The sequence below is a fragment of the Bidens hawaiensis genome, unplaced genomic scaffold, assembly GCF_021521415.1.
Source record: "Bidens hawaiensis isolate Kalapana, Puna unplaced genomic scaffold, B.hawaiensis_p1.1 tig00029749_1, whole genome shotgun sequence".
Taxonomy (NCBI): Eukaryota; Viridiplantae; Streptophyta; class Magnoliopsida; order Asterales; family Asteraceae; genus Bidens; species Bidens hawaiensis.
The window spans coordinates 154257-181303 of NW_027494942.1; the positions used below are offsets into that span (position 1 = coordinate 154257).

Sequence of the window (27047 nt, forward strand, 5' to 3'; positions counted from 1 at the left end):
AACTTTCTTAGCTTTGTCACCAAAATAATTTTATAACATGTTTGACTTAATTCGAGATCGGCTCGTCTTGACTTACTAGAGGTTGAGCAGGTTTCGAGCTCTTTTTTTAAAGCTCGAACTTTGCTCGTGAATTGTTTTTTCAAGCTCGGGTTCGGCTTGAGCTCAACTTGTTTATATTTTATTTTCTTTATTAAACTATATATATGTTTTTAGTTTATTATTTTTTATTTTTTTAATTAATTTTACATATTTTGAGAAAAAGCTTAAACGAGCCTAAGCTTGGCTCAAGCTCGTTTAGTACTTTAAACAAGCCACAGTTCGACTCGAGCTCATTTGTGCAGTGTAAAATTAATATATCGAAGTCCAAAATAGATAAAACTTAAAAATACACAACGCTTGAGCTCGGTTTCGATAACTAAACGAGCTTTATTTGACGCTTAGGCTCGACTCGAGCTCAAAAAAACTCAGCTCGTTTCGAGCTTTTTGTCGATCCGAGCTCGAGTAGCTCGGGTCGTTTGCATCCCTAGTGGAAAGTATTTCAAATCATGAACTTATGCATATATAAAGTTACGTTTCTGGGTATCATGTTTTTCGTCTCTACTGTTTCGAAAGGTATCATGTTTTTCGTCTTGAGATGAACGTTAGGTTACATGAATAATCACAACCAAGATGTTATATGTTTATGAGTTGGAGAAATCATCCAAAGGGTCCGCTGAGGATTTACTACACAGAACTACAGAAGGCGCAGTATTCTGTTCAGTTTATTCATTTGAAGATTCTTTTAGACCAGAAACCGAAAGCCGAACCAAATTTAGGTTGGGTTTTCGATTTTGACAGAAAAACTGAAAAACCACCATTTTATGACAAATTACAATAAAAATTGTAGCAACAATTGCTTGTGATGAAATTATAAGATAACAAATTACTAGACAATTGTCGAAAAAATTATACGATATAAATGAAACCAAAAGGCGTTTTTGTCATTCCAAGTAGGTTTACAAAGTCGAGACGAATGCGATTTTTCAATCTACCAATGCCAATATAACACAAACAAAATCCCTTTACAAAACTGAAGTAATAACGCTAAATTACATCGGTTTCCCACTAAATATATTAGATAATCCCCGAAAACAAACACTCCTATCACATCACCAAACACGTCTCATTCATATCATCCGTTTAATCCAACAGTAACTCATGATTTCATTACCTTGTTCATTCCATTTCATTTCGTCGAAAGACGGGCACTATGATTGTCTACCTACGCGTGTAACTATATATTTCCCTTTTTCTAGATCAAATATCGTCTTTACACTAGGTTTCCTCCATTTTGACACATAATATGCAACTAATAACAAAAGAATGGCAAAGATTAACCCGCTTAAGATTGAATAGTCCATCGCAAATATGGATTTTTGAGGGTATAATTGTCCAACATCTAATTCACTCATTACCTGAAAGATGAAAGCTCCTAACGCCCAATCAAGTGGAATGTTATTCACTTGATTAGCATATAAGATCCTGTTCAAACCACCATCCAATCAGATAAGTTTAATGAATATAAGTTGGATAATATTGCGGTGAGAAAAGTACCTTTTGTCATCAAAAGCAATTCCGAGGCTGTCATGAAGTAAAGCAATAATGTATGCTGAAGAAAAGCAGTAACGATGCAAATCTTCATCGTTAAGTTTCGGGTACTTTGACTTTAACTTTGACCAATCTTCTTCACAGAATTGTTTTCCGGCCACCATGAGCTCAGAAAGAAAAGTTTTTGGTGATAATCCAAAGAACTACAAAAAAAAAGAGTAAATAAAGGAACCAGAAAGATTTTAAAAAAAAATTAAAATATAATAATATAGGAAAATTAGAATAACCTTAGATGTATGGAAAAAATTCTCGGTTGCCAAAAATTTTCCTTGTAGTTTGGGTATGAAAGTTGACCCGATGTAGCATTCGTTATAGGCACACTCCTCTGTTTTCCAGATAAAAAAAAAAGAAAAAGAAAAACTTTAAATATTTATCATCATCATCATCATCATCATCATCATCATCATCATCATCATCGTACTCAGTGTATCCCATCAATAACAAAGCTATGGTAGGGTCTGAGGAGGGTAAGATGTAGACAGCCTTACCTCTACCCTTTAGGAATAGAGAGGCTGCTTCCGGTGAGACCCCCAGCTCAATAGTAGTTTTGCATCAAGCCTTGGACATAAGACACATAACACTCAATCATCGGGGCACCGCCGATTAGTGCATGCACCCTTGTCTTTCGGCTATCAACGCCACCACATGATGCCTGATTAACCTTCCGCCGCTTTTAACGTTATTTTCATGAGATTAGTAAAATAACGTCAAAATTAGTGCAATTTCACTTTCGCCCACCCGAGGGTTCACACATATATACATTATATGCAAGCACCGCTTTTAACGTTATTTTCATGAGATTAGTAAAACTTTAAATATTTATGAAATTCATAAAATAATAATAACAATAATAATTGCACCTTTGCCTTTCTGCAACAATGTTAAGGAAGCAGATCTGCATTCTGAGAAGTTGCCGCTTGCGTGTAGAATTGATAATTGATCATCATTTTTTATTAAAGAATTAGGAGTTGTATTTCCTGTTATTAAGTTGTGTTTGTATCCTCTTGGCGAGCATGGATCCAGGAGTATTTTGCTGCTAAATGATTCTGTAGAAATATAACCTGAAATTAGTTAGATTTCAAATGGGTCGATTTGGTTGTGTTTTATCTCAAACGGGTCAATAAAAACTCCCCCGTACACCGTTTTATTCAAAGCTTAAGCTTATTACTGTTGTGGTATTACTTTTATGATCATAAGTAATGCAGTGATCAATAATAAACCAATGACATGAATAGCAAATTATTTATATTCGTTTACTGTGTTGTTAATATGTTAGACATAAATGGAGACTAACTATGAGACGGATAGTATATGTACCAACCTGGATTTGGAGCTTTTGCCAAGTTTGACCGACGAACCAAGTCAAATGCAACATTCTGCACACAAAGCAAGTAATAACCAACCAAATAGTCAGTTTGAGACCATTTTACACATAAAAAATAGTGGTTACAAAATGCAAAAGTTTTCACCTGACCATACTCAAGCAAACTGTGGCTGTAAAGACTATAACTGACATTTCCAAACTTAACCATCCGTGAAAATTCAGGAGGTATTAGCTCACTCGAGTAAAAGGTTACCTGAAAATTATGACAGAAGATTCTTAGTCACAAATCACATCTAATAACATTCAGTTTTGAGAATTAAAACTCATAATTGCTGAAATTAATGTTCTTTCTTGATATAAACAAAAAAGAAGAAGAATAAAAACCTGAGCAGAAGCACCACCAAGTTCAATTATCCCTGTTGTTTCATGAGGATCACCTCCAAGAGTCCCGAGAGCATAATTAGCCACAACCCATGCATGCACTCCCTCGTCAGACCCTGCAAATTTGTATTAAAGTGTTTTAAAGTCTGATCATACATTTGAACATACATATATTTTCATCATGTTGCTAGATCACTCAAAACATAAACAAAGAAAAGATCTTTCTATACTTGCAAACATCTTTTTAAAATCGTTTCTAAAAATATGAAGGTTAATTAAAATGCATTTATAAACAACAGAGTCGTTACTTCTGACTTAAGTTATCTCCTCACTATTTGGCTTCTACTTTGGCTGGTTCACACTTTCTAATCTTCTCCACACTCTTACAAGTCCCTTCATACTCATGTTGTGACACCACACAGTTCCTGATGATATCTTATAGTCTACACAAGGAAACTAATAATCACTCCTAATGAAGACAAAGTCATTCCCTAACTAAGGTTGACAACTACCAAGCTTATTTAGGTGCAACGCTAGTTTTTCAAAGTGTGTATAATAACTTCAAGGCATAGAACGCTATAGAAGAATATTTATTCTCATAGATCCCTATTGCCATATCCAAGATAAAAATAAAAAACATTTTCAAAACCTTGCTAATTGGATATAGCACAAAGTTAAGAGCCTTACACCCAAAAAAAAATTTTAAGGTCCCATCTCAAAGTGAATATGGTATCCCACAATTTTCATTTAGCTACTATAATAGTAGTTAATAGTTTACATCGAAATAGAAGGCAAACGGGCAACAAGCTGCGCCACTAGCAAACTACAATCTAGATGAATGACATTGATGTTAAGGATGCATGTGTGTGTGCTACATATCATTCAAGGTTGCAAAACAGGTATGCACTGCATGTTGATCTGACAAATTCAACTTAAAAGAGTTATAGGACACCAAGTATATCTCAAATAATAATGTATACTCTCTAGTCACAGTGACTCCTAACACAACAAAAACAAGTTTGAAACAAAGAAATTCGACATACCTGAAATAACCGAAGCCCAATCATCACGAAAAACAAAACCAGAACTCCTCAAAACCTTCCTACAAGCCTCTAAAATCCTCTCCTGCACACTCAAATCCAACATCCTCAACCCGGCAGTCGCCATTAACCTAACCTCTGTTTTCCCCCAATCCTCCTTCAAAATCCTCTTCCTAGCAAACTCCAAAAGCTCCACCACCGACTCACCCGCCCTATCGGGATCCTCCGCAAATGCCGATAACCCTGGGCTAACTCGCATCGAACCTAACCCACTCTCACCACTAAAATCAAACACAGGACCTACATCTGTAACATAATACTCAAACACATGAATCCGACTCCCTGTACTCCCTCCATCAATCACAATACGACACCGCTTCTCAACCGGAGTACGTGAACTCAGATAAAAATAGCATGACGTCACGAACGCTAGAGTAACGAATCCGATAACGAATATATTCGATTTCGTAACCTGAAATATTACGATAAATTAGGTTAAAATAACATGGCGTCACAAATAGGGCTATAAACGAACAGAATCGGACATGAAGCCTTGTTCATGTACGTTTATTTAGCATTAAACTTGTTCACAAACAGAAAATCTTGTTCGTGTCCGTTCGTTAATGAATTGAACTTGTTCACGAAGACACGAACGCAAACAAACATGTATTATTTATGAAAAACAAAATTAAAAAAAAAGGCAACAATCTTAATCCAAAACATTAGGCGTAATCACTTTAATTAAATATAAAGTTAAGCACTTGAGATAATGATAATCATAAACATAATCATCCCCCAATCATAGTTGTTAATAGCAAATAGCGGTAAATAGTGACAAGCTACCGATCCATTACGTAGCGATAGCGAGTGCTATTTGATGTTTAGCGATAACATTCAGAACTTAAAAAAATCAGGGGTTTATTCATTAATTTAAGGTTTCTGATGCAATTAGTGTAAATTACAGCTGCTTGGTTGATTACAATGCCTGAAAGTTCGGATTCTAGTATTTAAAAAAAAAACTAGTTCACTCTTTCGATGATCCACCACTACGCTATTCGCTATAGCCCTCACTATCATTGCTATTAACAAATATGCCCCCAATCAGCGGTTTTATTGCGACTATGTCAAGGAGGCACAAGTTAGATTTGTTGTTAGTTAAAGCAAGACTTTATAAAACAAACTGAACATAAACAACATAATTTAAATGTTAGGTTGGTTATTAAAAAGAACGGGTTAAAGTTATTCTACACAATCTCCTAAAAATCTAGGAAGTGTACAAAGACACAATGGATCGCAAAATATAACACAATGATGAAAATAAACAAAAAACACAATGATCTAAACAAAAATTCTAAAACCTACAGGCTAAAAATCTAAAAGTGAAAACCTAAAATCTAATATCGTAGAGTTTGACAAGACGGTTCCAATGGCGGTAGTTTTAGTTAAATCGGAGTCCGTACGATGCCCTAAAACTATGTATTTGAACCTAACCATTATAATTATAAAAATATAAAACAAGCCTTTAACTAACAAACATAAACAAATGAATGTAAATGAACAAATCGATAACGAGTAAGAGATTGAAAAGCAAAAACTTAAAATCTAATATCGTAGAGCTCGACGAGATGGTTCCAATGCCAGTAATTGAGTTCAATCGAAGTTCGTATGATGCCCTAAAACTATGCATTTGAGCCTAACCATTATAAAAATATATAAAGCAAACCTTTAACTAACGAACATAAACAAACGAATTCCGAAAGCAATTGAAAAGCAATCCAATTCTAAAATCGAAAAGCAAAAACCTAAAATCTAATGCCCGTAGTTTGAGTTCAATCGGAGTCCGTATTATACCCTAAAACTATGTATTTGAACCTAACCATTACTATAAAATATAAAGCAAACCTTTAACTAATGAAACGAACTTAAACGTAAACGAACAAATCGATAACCTGAGATTGAGGTTTTGGAGTCCTGGAGAAGAGATTGGTAGATCGGAGTGATGAATTAGGTCGAAACTTAGCCGCCTTCATTGAATTATTATTATTATTATTATTATTATTATTATTATTATTATTATTATTATTATTATTATTATTATTATCTATTTCAGGAGGACTGTCCACTGATGATGCCTTAGGAGCATTCGATCTTCGCATCCAAATCAATTATAATAATAATAATAATAATAATAATAATAAAAGAATCATGTGATCTCAGTAGTAGTTAGTTAAGTGTGTGTGTGTGTGTGTGTGTAGGTTAGAAGAAGTGAGATGAGAAAGTGTGATCGGCGACGGAGATTGGCCGGTTCTCTCGATCTCCGGTGAGTGATCGACGGTGGATTGGTGGGTGAATCGAATCGAGGGTTTGATAATTGATTGATTATTGAACCCTTGTTTAGTTGGTGTTCTCTTTTGACGATAGTAGAGGTGCGCTAACCGGTTTTGGATGAAAAACCAAATCTCGTTCGGTTTGATCAACAAAAGTCAAAACCGGTATATTTTCTTTCGGTTCGGGTTGTAATCGGTTTCTTGACCAAGTTACAATCGGTTTCGGTCTAGGTTTTGATCGGTTTCGGTTCGGGTTTTGACCGGTTTCGGTTCAGTTCGGTTTCGGTTCAATTTTCGGGTTGGTTTGGTTAACCGACTTACTTGCCCACCTCTAGCACCCACACCACAACGCAAGGGTTGTAGAAAGGTTGTGGGTCTCGTGACTCCCGTTCGTCTTATAAGGCAGACAACAAACGAGGAGGTGAAGGATGGGATGAATTGTGGCGGTGTGTCTGGTGAGGAGGGTTCGACACTGCAAACGTGAGAGGAAGGACGAGAACCCCCCCCCCCTCTCTCACACACACACATATATACACACACGCATACAGACACATACATTATATGTACGATTTGATAGGGTTTATGGAGGTTTGGTGATGTAGAAGAAATTGAGGTTTATGGACGTCTAGCGTGAGCGTTGTGGATGCTCTTACTTGGTTTAGTGTTAAAAGCTATAAAATAATTTAAAAAAAAATAATAAATGTTAAAACCAACTATATTTGAGTTTGGGGTGTGTGTGGGTCAAGGATCGTTTCAGTTTTACATTTGGGTGTTAAATGTTTGGGTTTGAAAAAATTAACCGAAAACAAGGAAAAATTTTCACCTAATTTTTTTTAACTACTTACTAATAAATGCTTAAATTGATAATTTTGGTTTTGTTTTATCAAAGAATTTGGTTTCAGTTTATTCTGAAATTGTAGCCGAGTGAAAGACATTCTCTTGAACACTCAAAGATCCTCGAGCCCCATGGAGTCATCAAACCTTTTATTTTGTTCATTCCGTTTTATGTTAGCCTTAAAGAAAGTTCGGATAATCAATAGTAAAATATTCAAATATAACGCATAAGACGCTCAATATATAAAATATAACGCAAACTTTTTTACTTTGAATGAGCATAAAAAAGCATATTAAAAGATCCGGTCTTGACCTTTTCATAGCTAATAGACCGGGCATAATCGAATAACCAGTTAAACCAGCAAACCGCTAGAACACTTAATGTTTAAACCAAAGGAAATCAAAATAATAGTGGAAAAGTACTATCATTCATATTGAACCATCTCAATAATACAACAAATCAATCAAATATGTTAAAGAGCAAAACATGCATTCTCCTTGTCTTTCAACATATCCAATTTAGGTCATTCCTACAAACTCAGAGATTACTACAAAACTCTAAGGTCCTGTTCGTTTCAAGGATTTAAAAGGAATTCTAAGGAATGTGATTTTAAATCCCATGAATTGATATGTTCGTTTCATTAAATGAAAGAATGGGAATGGAAACTAAATCCCATCAAATCCCACATTTCGTGGGATTTTAAAATCCCACCTATTTTATAAGGATTGTTATGAAAAATAAAAACCCCTCAAAAAAAATTCAAAAAAATTATTAAAAAATCATAACTCAAAATATAAATAAAAAACAAAAAAATGTAAAAAACGTTTCCGCCGTTTCCCTGGTTCTTCAAAAAAAAAAACGGAGAATGAAGAAGATTCCAATTCCAATACATATTAACCAACCAAACACATGATAGGGATTATCAAACATTCCAATTCCAATTCCAAATCCAAATCCAATTCTAATTCCAAATCCTTTAAAAAATGTCCGTGAAACGAATACGCCCTAAAAGTACAACATGGGAAAGATTCCAACAAACATAATATGTTTGGCATTTATAACTCGAGATTTAGGGCACGTTTGGGATAGAGTTTGAAAACAACTTATTGGCTTATCGGTTTTTTCAAAAAGCCAATACGTTTTAAAAATGTTTAGCATTCACAAAAGTCTTTTTTACTCTGGGAAAAGAAGTTCACGACCCGACTTTCATCTTTGTAGTTAGGCTATACTTCTTGGAAATGGAAAGTCGGGGGCCCGGGGGGGTTCCATACAATTCGAGCCTTTTTTTTTTCACGGCCCGGCCTTCATCCCTGTAGTCAGGCCAGACTTCTTGGAAATGGAAAGTCGGGGGGGGGGGGGGGGGTTCATACCATTCGAGCCTTTTTGCCCATTCCAATCTTGTCTAATTTTGGTAACTCCCCCTTCACCACGAGCATACCAATCTTATTGGAACTTGAAAGAGAAGTGAATTTGTGCTGCTTGATAAGGTTAAAAAGATACTTTCTAAAAGCTAAACGTTGGCTTTTTGAAAAAACCAATAAGTTAATAAGTTGTTTTCAAACTCAATCTCAAACATGCCCTTAGTCCGACATCATAGTTTGTACATACCAACAAAAGTTATCTACATTCCCAAGTGATTATGTCATGAATGTCTAGAAGGGTTGTTTTGCATATGATTGATCCTCAAACTAGGTTCATCCTGCAAATAATATTATCAATATCAAGATTAAAAATTTAGACAAAACTTTATTAATAAATTATAAAAACCAACTTTTGACCGTTTTTCGTGTATTTCTAGTCACTAACCTGCAAACTATAACTGAAACTTGACGGTCTAAAATCCAAATGCCCCTACATAGATACAAATGAATATTTCATATTATAGGATAACAAAACAATGATCTCAACAATAATAAAGTTTATATATATATATATATATATATATATATATGTTTCTAAGTAGTTAACATTTACATACCAGACCATGTATGCTTTGTTGAGCCTCAAAAAAACCATCATGAGTTGGTGCTAATGAATTTAACTGGCCCTATATAAAAAATTAAAAAAAATTAAAAATCAAAATAAAATAAAAACTAATAAGTACAAAATAAAATATGCCAATTTTGATCAATTTACATTATTACATACCAGTCCCTGCATGCTTTGTTGATTAACATAATAACCATCATGAGGCGGTTCCATCAAGTTTAACTGCAGTTAAACACATATTTTAAAATATTACAATTTCAACTAAAACCTATTTAACTGACAATAATAATAATAATAATAATAATCATAATAATCATAATCATCATCATCATAATAATAATAATAATACCAGTCCTTGCACATTTGGTTGTGTCCCATAATATCCATGAAGAGTTATTCCATCTGAGCTCATACTTTCCTATAAGCAAAGACAATTTAGGTTAAAGATTTAATTAATTTAAACATAAAACCTATAAAAACAGGATTAAAATTAGCAACAAAACTAACCATTTGCTGCAAGCTGTCTCGAGCTTCAAGCATTACAGGTTCAGGTTCTAATTGTGCCTATGCAATTTAAAAAAAAAAACGTTATTAAAAATATATAAATTATACACGAAAAACATGCATACATTAGCGAAAAAGATTCCCGACGCTAACCTTTCTTTTCTTAGTAGCACTCTTTCTTTTACTCGTTTTTATGGAAATGCCTCCTAAATTCTCATCTTCCACGTCGCGGAACGAAATTGCATTGTTACTAGATTCTTTATTATTCACATTTACACATGTTTTCAAAGCTTCAACAAGTGTACGAAACGCGATATCATAACTTTCTTCAGATAAAGATCCTTCTTCACCTAACTGAATCGCGTGTTTGCATAAATCGTTGTATAGTTGCACGCGCGTTTGCAGCCGTTCATCTAACTCACCATCGGTTTGATTACTGTTCTTTGCATCTTTAGTCCACCGTTTCAAAATATAACGAGACGGAATATTCGGAAGCCCGCACATTTGCAACACGATTAACGCGTGTCTGCAAAGAAAACCTTTGTATTCAAACAGAAGACACGAACACCAAATCTCGGACCTTGTCTTGTGCCATGTCACCATAAAGCTTTCGGCTTTATCAGAGTCTTTGACCGTGCAGACCGTGGTCAACTCGTCTTCCCGTTCTGGTTTAGGAAAACATCCACTCATCCCCAATGTCTCAATTTGGAATTTCTTGAAAATCGTGTGCGTGTAAACCGATGACATTTGTTTTTCCCACGGTGATGGGGCTTTCAAAGCCGGTTGTTTATGCCACGTGTCAAAGTCGGCAATAGCTTCTTCTTGATAACGGTTTTCAAGAATCGACCCGTATAGTCTAACAAACTCTTTAAGAGTAACTTTCTTGTGAATATACTTATCAAAGAACGAATTTACACTTTCGGCCCGTTGGGTAGTAGACATTCCCGCCAAAAAGGCATCTTTCATAAAAGCCGGGACCCATTTTTCTCTATCTTCATATAAAGAACGAAACCACTCGTTTTCGTGAAGCTCGAATTGACCAACCAACTTAAACCACTTCAAATCGAATTGCTCGTCAGTCAGTGATTTGAATATAACCTTATTAAACTTAGACATGAACTTATCGTTCCGTCTGAAAATATGCGCAAGATTCTCGGGAATCTTTTCAAGAATACTCCAAAGAGAGAAACAATGTCGGGAATTTGGAAACACTTCAACTGTGGCCATTTCTAAAGCTTTCCCTTGATCGGTTATTATCAAGTCCGGAGCTTTTTCAATCCCGCCCATTGCTCTAAGCCACATTTTCATTAACCAAACATATGTTGACTTTGACTCGTCTGCAATCAACCCGCACCCGAGTAATATAGCTTGAAAATGATGATTGACACCGACAAACAAAGCAAACGGCATCTTATCATTGCTTCTAACATAACTTATATCAAAAGAAACCACGTCGTTAAAGTAAATGTAATCTTTTTGGCTTTTGGCATCGACCCAAAACAAATTTCTTAACCGTTGATCTTCGTTTAAATCAATCGCGTAAAAAAAGTCAGGGTTTTCTTTCTTGAAATGCATTAAATGCTCGAGTATAACTTGACCATCACCTTCTTCAAGCGACAAGTAACGCCCTTGGTCAAAGTTGTAGTTTACGTCTTCCCTTAAAAAGTCAACACTATTATTCCCGAGCGATTGTCTCGACATCTGCACATACATTTTCTTCGTTCTTTCGCTAACCGCATATAGAATATTGATATTGTTCTTCTCGGCTAACTTTATATTCTTATGAATTCTAAAATGATACGCTAAAGCCGGTAAAAGCTCGTGATTATGATCTTTTATAAATTCATGAATATACCATTTCCCGTCTTTTCTCCTTTTAACATGCATGCTTGCTTTACAGTTGGTTTTCTTGACACTCGGGCGTCTGTGGGTCCCGCCATCAGATTCCGGTGTGACGCCGTATCTTGAACACGCGAATTTAGCATCGATGAATTCTTTTGACTTTTTGGACCGGCGGCTGTTTTTTATCGACGTCGTGAATCCCATAGATTTTGCATATTCTTGGTAAAATGAATATGCGGCTTCATGAGATTCAAACTCAATACCATCATGTAACTCGTAATCTTTATCTCCTTCAACATTAGCCACGTTTCTTGCGGGTGAGGTAACAATTTGACCATCTTTGTCACTTCCTTCATCAACTGTATCAGGTATGTTTGTACTCATAGCTTCACCTGTTTATTATATCAAACTGTAAATCTGACATGTGCACTGGAATCAAGTTTTTCATGATATATATAAAAAGCTCGGCTTGTTTAGAGCTTTTTATCGATACGATCTCGAGTAGCTCGGTAGTGATTTGGCTCGTTTGCACCCTTAGTGGAACTTAAGTGTGCAGACCCAACTTCCAAGCTGACACCTCTCAGAGGACATGTTAAAAGTGTTGATTAGAATGATATTATAGCATCTTTTTTAATTTATATATATATTAGAATGATATTATAGCATCTTTTTTAATTATATATATAAATTAAAAAAGATGCTATAATATCATTCTAATCAACACTTTTAACATGTCCTCTGAGAGGTGTCAGCTTGGAAGTTGGGTCTGCACACTTAAGTTCCACTAAGGGTGCAAACGAGCCAAATCACTACCGAGCTACTCGAGATCGTATCGATAAAAAGCTCTAAACAAGCCGAGCTTTTCCGAGCTCGAATCGAGCCCGAGCCTCAAATAAAGCACGCTTGGTTATCGAGCATTGTCCAGATCCTTGTATGGGAAGCTCGTTTAGGCTCATTGAGCCTTCACGAGCCTTTTGTATGTTAAAGTTTTACCTCATTTGGACTTCTATGCATTAAATTCACACTGCACAACCATGCTTAGGGTTGTTTAAGGTTTTCCTCAAAATATATAAAAACAATTTTAAACATGTATATTTAGCGTATTAAATAACAAACAAGCCGATCTCGAGCTTTAGAAAAAGAGCTCGAAACAAGCCGAGCTCAAGCTCTTTTAAGTAAAAACGAGCCAAGCTCAGTCTCAGCACTCATTTATGCCCCTAGTTTCCACTAGGGATGAGCGTTTTTGGTACTGATTCGGTACCAAGTTTTGAGTTTTCGGTACCGGTACGGGTATGGCTCAGTATGGTACCAGTATTTCCTGAATTTTGCACAAAATACTGGTACCCTACCGGTACCAAACCGAACATTTCAGTACTTGTACCGATACCAAATATTTACAAATTTTGGGATCGGGATCAGTACCTGTCGGTCCCGAGCTCATCCTATTCCCATATTCATGGTTAACCAGCCATAACCGACACACCACAACCTTCAAAACCGATTAACCGAAACCACCACACCATAACCAATCAGTTATAATTATGGTTTTGGGCAAAACCCGACCCAAAACCGACCCATGCACACCTCTAAACTCAAGCATTTTAAAACTAACAAATCCCTAATTCAAATTCATACATCTTTCAAGATTAACAAAAACCCATAAGCACCAAGAAAATTAAACACAATAAAGATACCTTTTTTGGCCACAAGAAACAGTTAAAGCACCAAGCTTTCAACCTGCAATGACCTCAGATCAAATACCCAATTGCCCATTAGCAAACCCTAATGAACGATTGTGTTTTTATGATTGAATGATTAGCAAATTGATGATGTGGGTTTATCGGATTCGGTGTTGATCGGTAAGAAAGTTAGAGAATTTATGGGTGGAGGATGAAATTGGTTGTAACCAAGTCGAGCCCGAGTTCGAGTAGGCGTGAGTTTGGGTTGTTTTAACTTACGATAGCTTAAACTCGACCTTTTTACGTTTTTTTTTCTAAAGCTTGAGTCTGACTAGTTTGAAACCTTTTTTCTCCTAACGCTTGAGTTTGACTAATGAGTCGTATTTTAAAGCCTGAGTTCCTTTGCTTCTTAAAAAATTATAAACAAATTATTTTTTTTCAAGAATTTGTAAAGTAATGTTTTTTGTTATTTTATATGATCATAGCTAAAAGGGCTTTTGCTTTCAAATTTAGCATGCTAAAACGAATTTTGTTAGGGATGAGCTTGGTATTATAGAAGTGTGGTTCAAATTTTTTTGATCTAAATTTTCTCAAACTTGATACCAATGTCGGTGCCCTAAATGCTCGTTCGGTACCATTACCATAGGCAAAAGTTCTACTGATACTCATCTTGGTTCAGTACCATCTCTTTATATGCAACATTTGTTGTTTTATCACAAGTATTTTCATTGTCATCCAATGTTAACAGTTTTAAACCACGTATGCTGGCTACCCTGAATAATACAATATATAGTGTCAATGGAAAAAAGCAGAACATCGAATGAACAAATCAACTTTGGAAAAATATTGTTTTTGGTTATTTTATACTTGTTAAGTTTCATATTTATAGTCAATTGATCTTCAATCAATATTTTAGTTTTAATTTTCTGACTATTTTATAGCCAAATTGTTAAAATGGTTTTGACACATAATTCATAGATAACTAGGATGAATGAAATGAGAGATTAGAAGATTATGAAGGAAAACTGACTATTTTATAACACAATTGTCAAAATGATTTTGACACATGACTCGTGGATAGTTAGGATAAATGAGATGAGTGCTTAGAAGATTATGAAGAAAAATTGACTATTTTATAACTTAATTGTCAAAATGGTTTTGACACGTGACCTGTAGATAGCTAGGATGAATGAGATGAGAGATTAAAATATTATGAAAGAAATTTATGATATAATTGAATGTGATATTGACACGTAAGTTTTATTATTTTTCTTTATTACCAGAGTAATATAAGATAAGATGTGGTTTTATTAACTCGAATACCCTATAATCTCTTTTGACCTTTTATGGCTTGTAATTAAGTATTTTTGAAAATTAATTTTATAACTTATAATTAAATGCAAAATTGGAATTAAACAATCTTAATTTAAGAGTATTAACAAATAACAATCTCAACTAACGAGTTGATTGCTAATGGTTTTATCTTTTAACATATTTGTTCCCAACAAACCACGATTAACGGAAGCTTAACTCTGTTAATATGATGATGACGTGTCATGTTCCGTCCATCCTTGTAGATGCATATCTTAGGATGTGTTCTTTTTAGAGCTACTTTATACTGAAAACTAATTGATGATTTAATAAGATATCAGATAGGTGATTGTGCAAATGTTTTTATACAGATACAAATGCATTATGTGGTTATAACAATTATTAACATATTGCATTACGTGTTACCACAATTATTAACATATTTCTTGATTCTGATTTGAGCACTTCCCTATCTTTTAAAAATAAATTTATAGTGATTTCTAATATAGCTTTTTAGAGAAGATAAAATACTTCACACTTTTGACTTGTATAAATAAATTTCAAACACAATTTTTAATTTAGTTTTTATTAGCTGTGATTTTGTATTTTACTTGTTATATACAAATATTTGAACAACTTATACTTTGGTATTGTTGACTATCATTATGTTGATTAATATTTTTTGAAAAAGAAATCACAAGTTAATAAAATTATTTTGTAACTCATTTACTACAATACAATGTGTACAAACATCATTATGTTAATTAATATATAAAAATAAATTATAAGCTATTAAAGTAATCTTATTTTCAAGTAACTCATTTACTACCATAAACTTGCATGTCTAGCTAGCTTGTGAACCCTTGTAAAACCAATGGAGTTTGTTTGCCACGCCAACAAACTTGCATGTCTGGCTAGCTCGTTTGCCACCATGACAAACTTGTCGAATTCACTTGCCACACCATCAAACTTGTCGAGTTCGTTTGTCACACTATCAACTCTAAAACTCTCATTAGAATCCGCATAGAAGTTCAACTAGCTAGTTTCAGAAAACCTGTAGAAGTACTGGTTTTCTTCACAAACAACCTAGTAATACAAAAACTCGGGTATGCTTGTCATGTGGGTTCATCGCAAACCTACTAATACAAAGGTTGATAGCCGGTGGCTCAATGCAAACCTACTTGACAGGTAGCAGTAGCCATCATTTACTTCACATAACCGCGGTAATCTAGCTAGTCAGAGGTTCTCCATTGCAACTCCACCAGAAGTTCACCATCAGTTTCATACCCACTATCCCAAAGAACACAATACTTAAAGATGCGTCTTTTCTTCACAACATCAGCTAAGCTTATAGTAGTATAGCCCAAACATTCTTCCTGACCAAACAGACATTAACATATTAATATCAAATACTAGACAGAATATATTACTTAGGGTGTTTTATAATCATCTATATCATAATTGGAAGGCAATTTAATTATGTTTCATTTGTACTTATCCTCGTATTTTGTATACATATCTACATTTTTTCTTCTCTTGCGCCATATGACGCAATACATCATCTCAAGCGCCAACATCAGTCTAAGACAAGAATATCCTACCCAACCTTAAACTCCTATGCCACCATTTTTCCATTCTTTGTCCTCTCACACCCAAAAGATTAAGTGATAATTTCACAAATTCCATGGCTATTTTGGTAATTTTTTTAGTCAACATTGCTAATACGGTGTTTGTTAGGATTAATGCACACACGAAACTGAACACACACACGGAAGCAATAAACGAATACGAGGATTTAACGTGATTCGGTCTAAACTGACCTACGTCAATGGGTGTCAACTGGGTATTCTTTATTGAGTGACAAATGATTACAAGTACATAGCATGACATATATAGAGAAACAACTACTAGGTTTGCATCTTATTAAACAATAAATCTAAACCGGGCCGGGCTTAGGTCTGGCCACCCTACACCCATCTGTTCTTTGAACTTCAAATAATAAACCGGGCCTAAACAAAAGGCCTATGAACCCAACAGTGTTATTCCTAATAATAAATTATAGCTTATGAGGTTTTCATTATCTTATATCAAAAACCTAATTTTTCATGACAGAAGTTAATGGATCCGTCATACCTTTGGATGAACCAGTTCGTCCAACGGAGTACTAATTACCGTCAAATGTATTTTGTCGTTCCTTGGTGGCTTTTCTACCATAAATACGAACTCTTCTCCCCATATCGGATCACAAGTATTCCTTATCAACTGTAAAAAAAAAAAGAAAAACAAACTCAAACCCAAAAATGTAAAATAACGAACGAATTTGATTTAACAGTACCAAACTTGATTAATGAGACGACGAACCATGCCTTTCCTTAGATCTCCTTGAAAAAGAAGTGAAACATATGGATTGTTGTGATGTTTTCTTTCTAGAGATGTGCCTTCATGGATTATAACGACAAGCAATCCTACAACCCCAACAGGAGCCTTTTGTAGTGGACACACATCATCAAAAGTAGTGTAATATTCGAACGGTTTGTATACCAACTCAACCATTATCTTGCCTTGTGACTGACCCATATGTTGGATATAATGAGTTTGAACGCGTAGCTTATCTGGAGTAAGACGACTCAAATCCACGTCGGTCATCCCCACAATATCATGCAACTTTTCCTACAAATCAAGCGTGTAACTTCTCATGTCATCCTAAATAACAATCCAAATCAAAGGGATTTCAACGTCCATACTATCGTTTATCGCCGTATAAAGTTCTTTATATGGCTATAAATAAACCCCTTTGATCCACAATCAACAACATTCTCATATTGTTATATTGCATATGACATATGTAAACATATATATAATGTTCATTTATAATCAACTAGGTTATTACTCGGCGCGTTGCGCCGGGGCGCTGGGCAGTTCTGTGTTGGTTGCACTCGAGCATCGTTTCCGTAAGTTGACGTGAATTCGGTTGGTATCGGCAACGTTCTTTACGGTATCAAAACTAAACCAAAAAAACAATTCCTCAAACTAATGTATTTAAAACAAATTAAAAACCAAAACACCACACCACGTTACTTTTTCATCGCTTGATTAAGTATGAAATCTATAAATACAAAGATCCATTTCTATTTAAAAAATTAAAAAAAAATAGCTTCAAGAAGGTTTGAACTCAGAACTTGCAAGTTGCAACAAAACAACACCACAACAGCATCTTCCTTTTTTGTTACATTAATTTCTTTCAAATGAACAAATCCTAAAAAAAAAAATCTTTCTTTTTTGTTACATTAATTTCTTTCAAATGAACAAATCCTAAAAAAAAAAAAAACCAAACCCTTGCAAAGACTTGAACTCAAGTCCTGTAACTTAGAAAGTTGGAGCCATAAACAAAACCAACCCACCAGCCTTTGCTTTTGAAACCTCTTTTAGTTCTAAATCAATAAATTGTAAAATAGATTTAGAAAATTAAAAAAAAAAACTTAGTGGCTGCTATTGGACCACAATCTTTGTTACTGTAGCTATAGGTTTCCATTTATTTATATATAGTATAATAATATATTGGACACTCAGAAAATAAAAATCATATAAAGCCATCTGCTAATAAAGGAATGAGAGAGAGAAAATGTGATGGTTACGTAATCACATTCATAGGACTAAATACAAGTGTATTATACACGCCATCACACTTGTTATCGTTTGTGAAATGAACACCCAAGGGGTATTCATTTCATAACCAAATTAAATATATGTTGAGAGTGCGAAAACCAAATAACGTTATGTACGTAGTGCTTTGAATGTGATACATAGAATATCTTTTATGCATTATCTGCAAATGCCGGTGCAATTGCTGATATGATACGTTAGAATATATAATTTAGAATCAAGCAACATAAAATTCAAAGACATCAAGATAATAACTAGAAGTTGAGTTGAAGTTTAAGTCTGACTTTTGGATTTAAACTATAATAAGTTTATTGGTTGGTTTACTTAAATATAAGTTTATTAATATTTGTATAGAGTTAAGACTAGTTATGTCTAGTACTAGTATAATAAAGTGTTACATTTATAGTTATACTTATACTTGTCCAGTCGAGTTTAATCAATAAAGAAAATAATCAAAGTATCTTCCTTCAAATTTGAGTGTTTTCATATATTTTCAGTTCGATAACACAAGACACGATTACTTGTTTAAATCCCAGAACAGAAAAACATACCGATGCAATATTCTGAACCCAGATCTCTAGAAATTGAGCTTTAGGATCCTCAACGTGAAGAGTGAATTCTTCATTCCAATCAGGATTCATGTTCATGTGCTTCACGCTCGTTTTCTTCATGGATGTAACAGTACCTGTGTTAAGTTTTAGTATCACGTAAGGATTAATATTATTTGTCTTTTTAAGATTCCTTCCTCGTAGAACTTTAACATACAGCATTCCACCACCACCACGACCATCTGCACCCTATATTAATTAATCAATACTTATTGTATACAACTTTGAATATGCACAAAATGGTCATTGTCACATCAAAACTCACAGATTTTCAGTTTTATTTAAAATAGTTACAACTTTTTCCACTCAATTATGATCAGCTTTTGTAAATTTTAAAAATAGTTACAATTATTACCCTTAATCTTTTAGTCACATATTACTTATATTTTCACTTTTAACCCCCCCCCCGATTTTTAAACGTTAACAACTCTTTCATATGTTAATATATACATATAAATGAAACCCCTAAAATCCTACGTATCGCGATGTGATCGCTTCCCCCTTTTATGGAAGCCACCAGATTACTTGATTTTTAAATAGAGGTCTCTAATTGATTTAACTCAAATTCATGGGTATGGGTATGGGTCTTACCAAAACCAGATAGCTCTTAAACGGGTTATAACATCTCATTAAATTAAAAATTAATCTTACCAATTATTTGATATGAAAAATCCTATAAAATAGGGATATACTAAAATATAATATCCAATTTAAAAAGAAAAAGATATTATTTATAATTAATAAACAATTTTATAGTAAAAAACATAAGCGGGTCATGGCGTCACCAAATCCAGATAGCTTTTGAACGAGTTATAACATATCATTTATTTATGAAACTCTTTCGTTATCAAACCCTAAGTATATTATTAACTTTCTTACAATAAAGAAAATTAAAATCTAAAAAATAAATATTGAAAAACAAAAAATGTAAAACAACCATTTTCTCAAGCCATCAGATTGCTTTATTTGTAAATGAAGGCTTCTCACCCATTTGACCTGAATTCACGGGTAAAGGTCTCACCAAACTCAGATAGCTCTTAAACGGATTATAACATCTCATTATATTAAAAATTAATCTCATCAAATATTTGATATGAAAATCCTATAAAATAGGGATATACTAAAAATTAATATCCTATTTTATTTAAAAAAAGATATTATTTATAATTAAGAAACAATTTTATAATAAAGAAAATAAACGGGTAATGGGTATCACCAAACCCAGATAGCTTTTAAACCGGATTATAACATATCATTCATTTGTGAAACCATTTTATCATCAAACCTCAAGTATATTAATTATTAACTTTCTTACAATAAATAAAATTAAAATCCACACACACACACACACACACATATATATATATATATATTAAAAACGAATAATGTAAAACAACCCCCGTAATACAGGGGATAAAATCTAGTGTGTGTGTATATTAAAGTTGTAACATAAAAACGAGCATATTTTTCTCTTTAATTTGAGTATGGACTGCTATAGTTTTTTTTACTTAAAAAAACATTTTACGTAGGTTGTTTGCGGTACGGTTTTGATAGTTTTCAAATTAAACTGAGAACCAAACTGTTAGCATCGATTTTATGTCGTTGGAAACCAAAACCGTACCTTTGAAAATTGAAAACGATAGGCTAAAAGCTAGAGAAAAAAATCAATCGTGAAATCAAACCAATGACCGGTTTGAAAGGTTTTACGGTTTCAAACCAAATAATGAACACCCATAAATTTGTTACGTGATTACCAAGTCTGTGTTTCCCGCTGCATCATGGGGCATCCGTGTAGTATATACGTAATGCATGTATTAAAACAATAAGAGGTTAACTGAAAGTATTAATATAAGTCCATTTCACAATGGACCTTAAAAAAAATTTTTAAGTAACTTAAGCCTAATTGGTTTCAGACTTCAAGTCATAAGTCAATGAACTTGAGGGATCAATATTTACAATAGGTATTGTCTTTGCTCGCAGATTAGGCTAGTCTATATAAACCAAGTCATAGTTACGTATTATAGAACGTGTGAAATGCAACCGAGTTAGGGTTCATAAAAAAGGAACACGAGAGACGCAGCCGAGTTAGGGTTCATCAAAAGCAAAACCAAATTAGGGTTTGAGAGTTGTAATCAGTTTTTTGAGTTGTATTTTCTGATTAGTATAAACAAGAGTTGGTCTATTAGTTCTTGTTTGTTTATCGACCAGGACTTGATAATATATATTTAATTCATTATTTGAGGTCTGAATTAAGCTAAGTCTTAAGCCCAAAACAAATATTATTTATAAGGGTCAACCTTTTGTTACTCCTGTGGGATATCCGAAATCTTGAAGACGACCCTGTTTATCGTAACAATTTTATATTCGTGCATCTAATCCACTTTAATTCATGAAACACACAACTTACTTGATATTTAAATGTAGTTTCAAGTGCTGTAACGACCTCGATCATCGATGGACGATCTTCACGGGCTTTGCTTAGGCATTGATAAGCTATTTTGATAAACTCCTTCAACGAATAAGGATTTATTTCATCCTTCATATCATTGCAAATAATATCACTAATAGTGTTCAATCTGTAGCATTCTCGTACCAATCCTACTAAAGGCCTCTCGTCTTTGTTATTGGTGATACACAACCTCCCGCACAAAACTTCAAACAATACAACACCGAAAGAATAGACATCTGACTCTTTGGTTAACAGCCCGGTCTCTACATAAAGTGGGTCACAATACCCAAATGTGCCAACCGCGTTGGAGATAAGAAAAGTAAACTTCTTATTGGCAGGACCAAATTTAGAGAGTCCAAAATCTGAGATCTTAGCGTTCCAATTTTCATCTAATAGGATGTTGGAACTTTTAATATCTCGGTGCAATACTCTAAGTTGAATGTCTGTGATGCTCTGAAGGTATGCTAGTCCACGAGCCACGCCTATACATATCTTAAGACGTCGAACCCATGACAGATCTTTGCTATTAAGATACAAGTCAAGACTTCTTTTAGATACATACTCATAAACGAGGATCTTCTCGTCACGATCATCACAATATCCTAAAAGAGAGACTATATTATCATGCGTATACAAGGAAAGGACCATGATCTCCTTCCAAAACTCAGGATCTCCTTGCCCACATGAGCGATTCAAACGCTTCAAAGCAACCATAGTCTCCCCCTTGGAATCAAGGAAAAGTTTTCCGTAATAAACTTTCCCGAATCCTCCTCTACCAATGCAATTTTCATCAGCAAAGTTGTTGGTTGCTATTTTTAGAGCCTCTAACCGTAGTTTGAGATGCTCAAATTGTTTCATGTGAGCCATTATTTTGATGGTAGAATGGAAAACTATGAGCTCCAAGACAGTTTTAGCTTGAAGGGGTAATTAATTAGTTAAATTGGCCGGCCATAGCTAGACAAATCTTATATCTTATATTCCAAAATATATAATAATCCATCGTTCACCTGAATGATTTCTCCGAACCGGTCCATATGATTGCAATGTTTTCTTTATTTTATTTAATGTGTCACTTATTTTCCTTTTGTAGTTAGTGTATAACATGGTTTCTCTATACTTTCTTATAAAGTTTTAATAAACTTATAAACCCAATCGTAAATCTTAATCTTAAATATATAAAAACGAACTTTTAATAGTTTTTTGGTTGCTCTCTATATTTTTTCGAGCCACTTGATTGCTTTATTTGTAAATGGAGGCTTTTCATGCATTTGACTCGAATTTACGGGTATGGGTCTCACTAAACCTAGATAATCCTTAAATGGGTTATAACATCTCATAATTAAATTATAAATTAGTATCACCAAATATTATATATGAAAATCCTATAAAATATGGATACGCTAAAAGTTAATATCAGATTTAAAAAAAGATATTATTTATAATTAAGAAACAATTTTATAGTAAAAAAATAAGCGGTTCATGGGTCTCACCAAATCCAGATAGCTTTTAAACCGGGCTATAACATCTCGTTTATTTGTGAAACTCTTTCGTCATCAATTAATAAAATTAAAATTCAAAAAAATATATAAATATTAAAAACGAATAATGTAAAACACCTCCATAATACGAGGAAAAAAAGAAAAAAAAGCTGGTATAAAAAAAGCTGCACTTGGAATTGGTCTATGACATGTTTAATGTAGTTGAATGGAAGGATATTAAGTTAAAACACAAGCAGATTTTCATTCCCTATCTACCCTATGATTTGTTAATATCTAGTTTTGTCATCCGAAACGATTTTATTTGAGAGTAACTCGAATTCTTGATAATCACAAGCAGAGTTTCATTCCCTATCTACCCTATGATTGTTAATATCTAGTTTTGTCATCAATTTTATTTGAAAGTAACTCGAATTCTTGATAATATCTCTACTACTTTCAATTACATGCTACTTTTTTTAGTTACTGATAACTTAACCCGCATTTAAATTTTTATGGTTTGTTTAGATGCTTTCGAAAATTAAAGTTTATTCGAAACCTAAATCATGGATCAACTAAGTGTTAGGTCCCTTTTTGGTTATTTTAGTTTTTTGTATGTAATGGGCCATTTTGTTTATTTTGTATATTTTAAGCCCAACAGAAAAGGCGTGAAGAAGCCCATTGGACATTTGATGTATCTCACTTCTTATGCATGCTTCCCTATAAATAGGAAACATGCTATAAGAAGTAAGGTTGGTTGTTAACATTAAAAGAGAAAAACCTTTTGTTATAACACTCTCTCTTTTCTCTCGGCTCTTTTTCTTTCTCTTAAAACACCCGAAAATAATATCTCAAGATCCGAGACCGCTTAGGTGGCTTAGTGTGATTTCCGCTAGCACTAAGCTCGGTTGATCCAAGAATATTGTTAGATCCACCCACATCGGGACCTACAATTGGTATCAGAGCGGGTCAAATCTTATGATTCAACTTTGTTTTTGATATTCGGATTCTATTTACGCTATTACCCGATGTGAGACGTTAAAGACCCATTGAAGTTTGAAAATAAAGTGGGAAATAAGCGTGTTTGAAGCTTCTCCTTGTAGATCGGGATGTTCGGGATCTACAAGTGCCAGATCTGGGCGTTTCGGGAACCGTTCCGCCATACGCCGAAATTCCGGCGAACCGGGTTCTTCTCTGGCGACGAATCTAGAGATTGAAGATGTACATCAAACTCCGACATGAGTGTCGGTTATCTCTTGCTCAAAGGAGGTTGGTATTTCGGTATTTCGTTAAGGGTTGGTGGCCGGGTGGTTATGAATGGCGACCGGTGCGACTTTCCGGCGAACCACCTTTTCGGCGATGTGGTCGGCGGCGGTGATGGGATTCGGATTTCCGGCAACAGTTGACCGGTGACTGTAAGTGGCGGTGGTGTTTGAGGAGTGACTGCTTGGAGCTCGTTTTTCCGGTAGTGGAGACCGCGACGGTTGGCATTTTTCGGTAGGTTGGTCTCCGGATACGTAGTGTCGAAGCATGAAATGAATCTGACCTGATCCATGACGATGTTTCCACGGATTTTCGAGATGAACGAACCACGTCTTGATCTTCTTCTCCAGCTGCGCCTGAGACCTGCAATGGTTTTCGGGGGTGTGGAGGTGACTGCTAAGAAATCCTGAGGAATCTCTTGTTCACAGACACAAAAAAGTGGTGGTGGCTCTTATTGAGCATGGCCACTAATAAGGAGGTGGAGACATCCTTATATAGAGAGTCTCATAGCCACCATCATGGTACCCTAATGGGCCTAGCCCAATTAGGGTTACCTCCACAAAACCCCCTCAGCCCAATAACATTGTATTAGTCCATGTAATAAAATAAGCCAAACATAATAGATTTAGGGTCGTAGAACCGGGTTTTAGTACCATACCCCTACAAGCCCCCCAAGTCCAGTGTTGCTCCTGGGCGCGCAAGCGTCTAGGTGGAGCGCTGGACTTTATAAGGTGTGAGGCGGTTTTTTCCCTTTTCTTTGGCCTTGTCTTTATTGTCTGAGTTTTGGGAGGTTTCCCCCATGATGGTGACGAGCTGTAAAAATATTGAAGCTTGCGCGTGAGGCGGCTTACGAGCTATAATAATAGAGCCTGCGCGAGAGAGGCGACTTACGAGCTAAGAATAATAAAGCCTGCGTGCGAGGGGCGTCTTACGAGTTGTAGCATAATAAAGCCTGCGCGTGAGGTGTCTTATGAGCTAAGAATAATAAAGCCTGCGTTCGAGAGGCGACTTACGAGCTAAGAATAATAAAGCTTGCGCGCGAGAGGCGTCATATGAGCTTTGAGAATAATAATTGAGCTGGCGCGTGAGGCGACTTACGAGCTAAGAATAATAAAGCTTGCGCGCGAGAGGCGTTTTATGAGCTTTGAGAATAATAATTGAGCTGGCGCGTGAGGCGGCTTACGAGCTGTGAGTAACAAAGCTTGCGCGCGAGAGGCGTCTTATGAGCTTTGAGAATAATAATTGAGCTGGCGCGTGAGGCGGCTTACTAGCTGTGAGAGTAATAAAGCTTGCGCGCGAGAGGCGTCTTATAAGCTTTGAGAATAATAATTGAGCTGGCGCGTGAGGCGGCTTACGAGCTATAAGAATAGAGCTTGCGCGCGAGGCGTCTTACGAGCTAAAAGAATAATAAAGCTTGCGCGCGAGAGGCGTCTTATGAGCTTTGAGAATAATAATTGAGCTGGCGCGTGAGGCGGCTTACGAGCTGTGAGTAACAAAGCTTGCGCGCGAGAGGCGTCTTATGAGCTTTGAGAATAATAATTGAGCTGGCGCGTGAGGCGGCTTACGAGCTGTGAGAGTAATAAAGCTTGCGCGCGAGAGGCGTCTTATGAGCTTTGAGAATAATAATTGAGCTGGCGCGTGAGGCGGCTTACGAGCTATAAGAATAGAGCTTGCGCGCGAGGCGTCTTACGAGCTAAAAGAATAATAAAGCTTGCGCGCGAGAGGCGTCTTATGAGCTTTGAGAATAATAATTGAGCTGGCGCGTGAGGCGGCTTACGAGCTGTGAGAGTAATAAAGCTTGCGCGCGAGAGGCGTCTTATGAGCTTTGAGAATAATAATTGAGCTGGCGCGTGAGGCGGCTTACGAGCTATAAGAATAGAGCTTGCGCGCGAGGCGTCTTACGAGCTAAAAGAATAATAAAGCTTGCGCGCGAGAGGCGTCTTATGAGCTGTATGAATAATAAAGCCTGCGCGTAAGGCGACTTACGGGTTGTAAGAATAATGAAGCTTGCGCGTGAAGCGGCTTACGAGCTATAATAATAGAGCTTGCGCGCGAGGCGTCTTACGAGCTAAAAGAATAATGACAGCTTGCGCGCGAGGCGTCTTATGAGCTGTATGAATAATAACAGCTTACGCGCGAGGCGGCTTACGAGCTGTAATAATAGTGGAGCTTGCGCGTGAGGCGGCTTACGAGCTACTTTATGTCCCGCGCCACGCGCAGATGTTGCATGCGTGTGCGCGTAGACTTTGGTTTTGTGTTATGCGCCACGCGCAGATGTTGCATGCGCGTGCGCGTAGACTGTGATATGTGTGAGCATGTGATGCGTAAGCATGTGTGATATGCGTGAGCATATGTGATGCGTGAGCATGTGGTATGAGGATTCACATCCTTTAAGTTTGGCGCGTAGCCATATGGGATATTATGAGGATTCCCATCCTTTAAGTTTGGCGCGTAGCCATGTGGGATATTATGAGGATTCCCATCCTTTAAGTTTGGCGCGTAGCCATACGGGACATTATGAGGATTCCCAACCTTGAAGTTTGGCGCGTAGCCATACGGGATATTATGAGGATTCCCAACCTTGAAGTTTGGCGCGTAGCCATACGGGATATTATGAGGATTCCCAACCTTGAAGTTTGGCGCGTAGCCATACGGGATATTATGAGGATTCCCAACCTTGAAGTTTGGCGCGTAGCCATACGGGATATTA

General features: G+C 35.6%; 3 protein-coding genes across 3 annotated transcripts; all 3 read right to left on the reverse strand.

Moving 5' to 3' along the window:
* Positions 1 to 974: 974 nt before the first annotated feature.
* On the reverse strand, positions 975 to 6548 carry LOC143579426 (putative apyrase 6). Its single transcript, XM_077062736.1, has 9 exons — positions 6342 to 6548; positions 4396 to 4864; positions 3356 to 3468; positions 3117 to 3224; positions 2969 to 3023; positions 2508 to 2693; positions 1875 to 1972; positions 1594 to 1790; positions 975 to 1521 (listed from the first exon to the last, which is right to left on the reverse strand). Exons 1-9 carry the CDS (start codon positions 6546 to 6548, stop codon positions 1248 to 1250), a joined length of 1707 nt encoding a protein of 568 aa, XP_076918851.1. The 3' UTR covers positions 975 to 1247.
* Positions 6549 to 9080: 2532 nt separating this feature from the next.
* On the reverse strand, positions 9081 to 13663 carry LOC143579432 (protein FAR-RED IMPAIRED RESPONSE 1-like). The gene is made up of 8 exons (XM_077062742.1): positions 13584 to 13663; positions 10201 to 12281; positions 10051 to 10107; positions 9893 to 9961; positions 9703 to 9765; positions 9533 to 9601; positions 9361 to 9405; positions 9081 to 9253 (listed from the first exon to the last, which is right to left on the reverse strand). The coding sequence occupies exons 2-8, from the start codon at positions 12271 to 12273 to the stop codon at positions 9197 to 9199; spliced, it is 2433 nt and encodes an 810-aa protein (XP_076918857.1). The 5' UTR covers positions 12274 to 12281; positions 13584 to 13663; the 3' UTR covers positions 9081 to 9196.
* A 2448-nt stretch (positions 13664 to 16111) lies between these two features.
* Positions 16112 to 22466, reverse strand: LOC143579427 (putative serine/threonine-protein kinase PBL28). Its single transcript, XM_077062737.1, has 5 exons — positions 21558 to 22466; positions 19094 to 19339; positions 17241 to 17549; positions 17013 to 17141; positions 16112 to 16255 (listed from the first exon to the last, which is right to left on the reverse strand). The coding sequence occupies exons 1-5, from the start codon at positions 22464 to 22466 to the stop codon at positions 16112 to 16114; spliced, it is 1737 nt and encodes a 578-aa protein (XP_076918852.1).
* Positions 22467 to 27047: the final 4581 nt, after the last annotated feature.

What these genes read in the sequence shown, in the direction of transcription:
- LOC143579427 (XM_077062737.1), bottom strand. Translation starts at nt 22,466, where the DNA reads ATGGCTCACATGAAACAATTTGAGCATCTCAAACTACGGTTAGAGGCT. An exon ending in AAACTACATTTAAATATCAA is followed by an intron (nt 19,340 to 21,557) that starts GTAAGTTGTGTG and finishes TAATTAATATAG; the next exon opens with GGTGCAGATGGTCGTGGTGG. An exon ending in GGGTTCAGAATATTGCATCG is followed by an intron (nt 17,550 to 19,093) that starts GTATGTTTTTCT and finishes CTTGATTTGTAG; the next exon opens with GAAAAGTTGCATGATATTGT.
- LOC143579426 (XM_077062736.1), bottom strand. Translation starts at nt 6,548, where the DNA reads ATGCGAAGATCGAATGCTCCTAAGGCATCATCAGTGGACAGTCCTCCT. An exon ending in TTGGGCTTCGGTTATTTCAG is followed by an intron (nt 3,469 to 4,395) that starts GTATGTCGAATT and finishes ACAAATTTGCAG; the next exon opens with GGTCTGACGAGGGAGTGCAT. An exon ending in ATTGCTTTTGATGACAAAAG is followed by an intron (nt 1,522 to 1,593) that starts GTACTTTTCTCA and finishes TGGTTTGAACAG; the next exon opens with GATCTTATATGCTAATCAAG.
- LOC143579432 (XM_077062742.1), bottom strand. Translation starts at nt 12,273, where the DNA reads ATGAGTACAAACATACCTGATACAGTTGATGAAGGAAGTGACAAAGAT. An exon ending in AACCAAATGTGCAAGGACTG is followed by an intron (nt 9,766 to 9,892) that starts GTATTATTATTA and finishes GTTTAACTGCAG; the next exon opens with TTAAACTTGATGGAACCGCC. An exon ending in GTTTCAGTTATAGTTTGCAG is followed by an intron (nt 9,254 to 9,360) that starts GTTAGTGACTAG and finishes TATTATTTGCAG; the next exon opens with GATGAACCTAGTTTGAGGAT.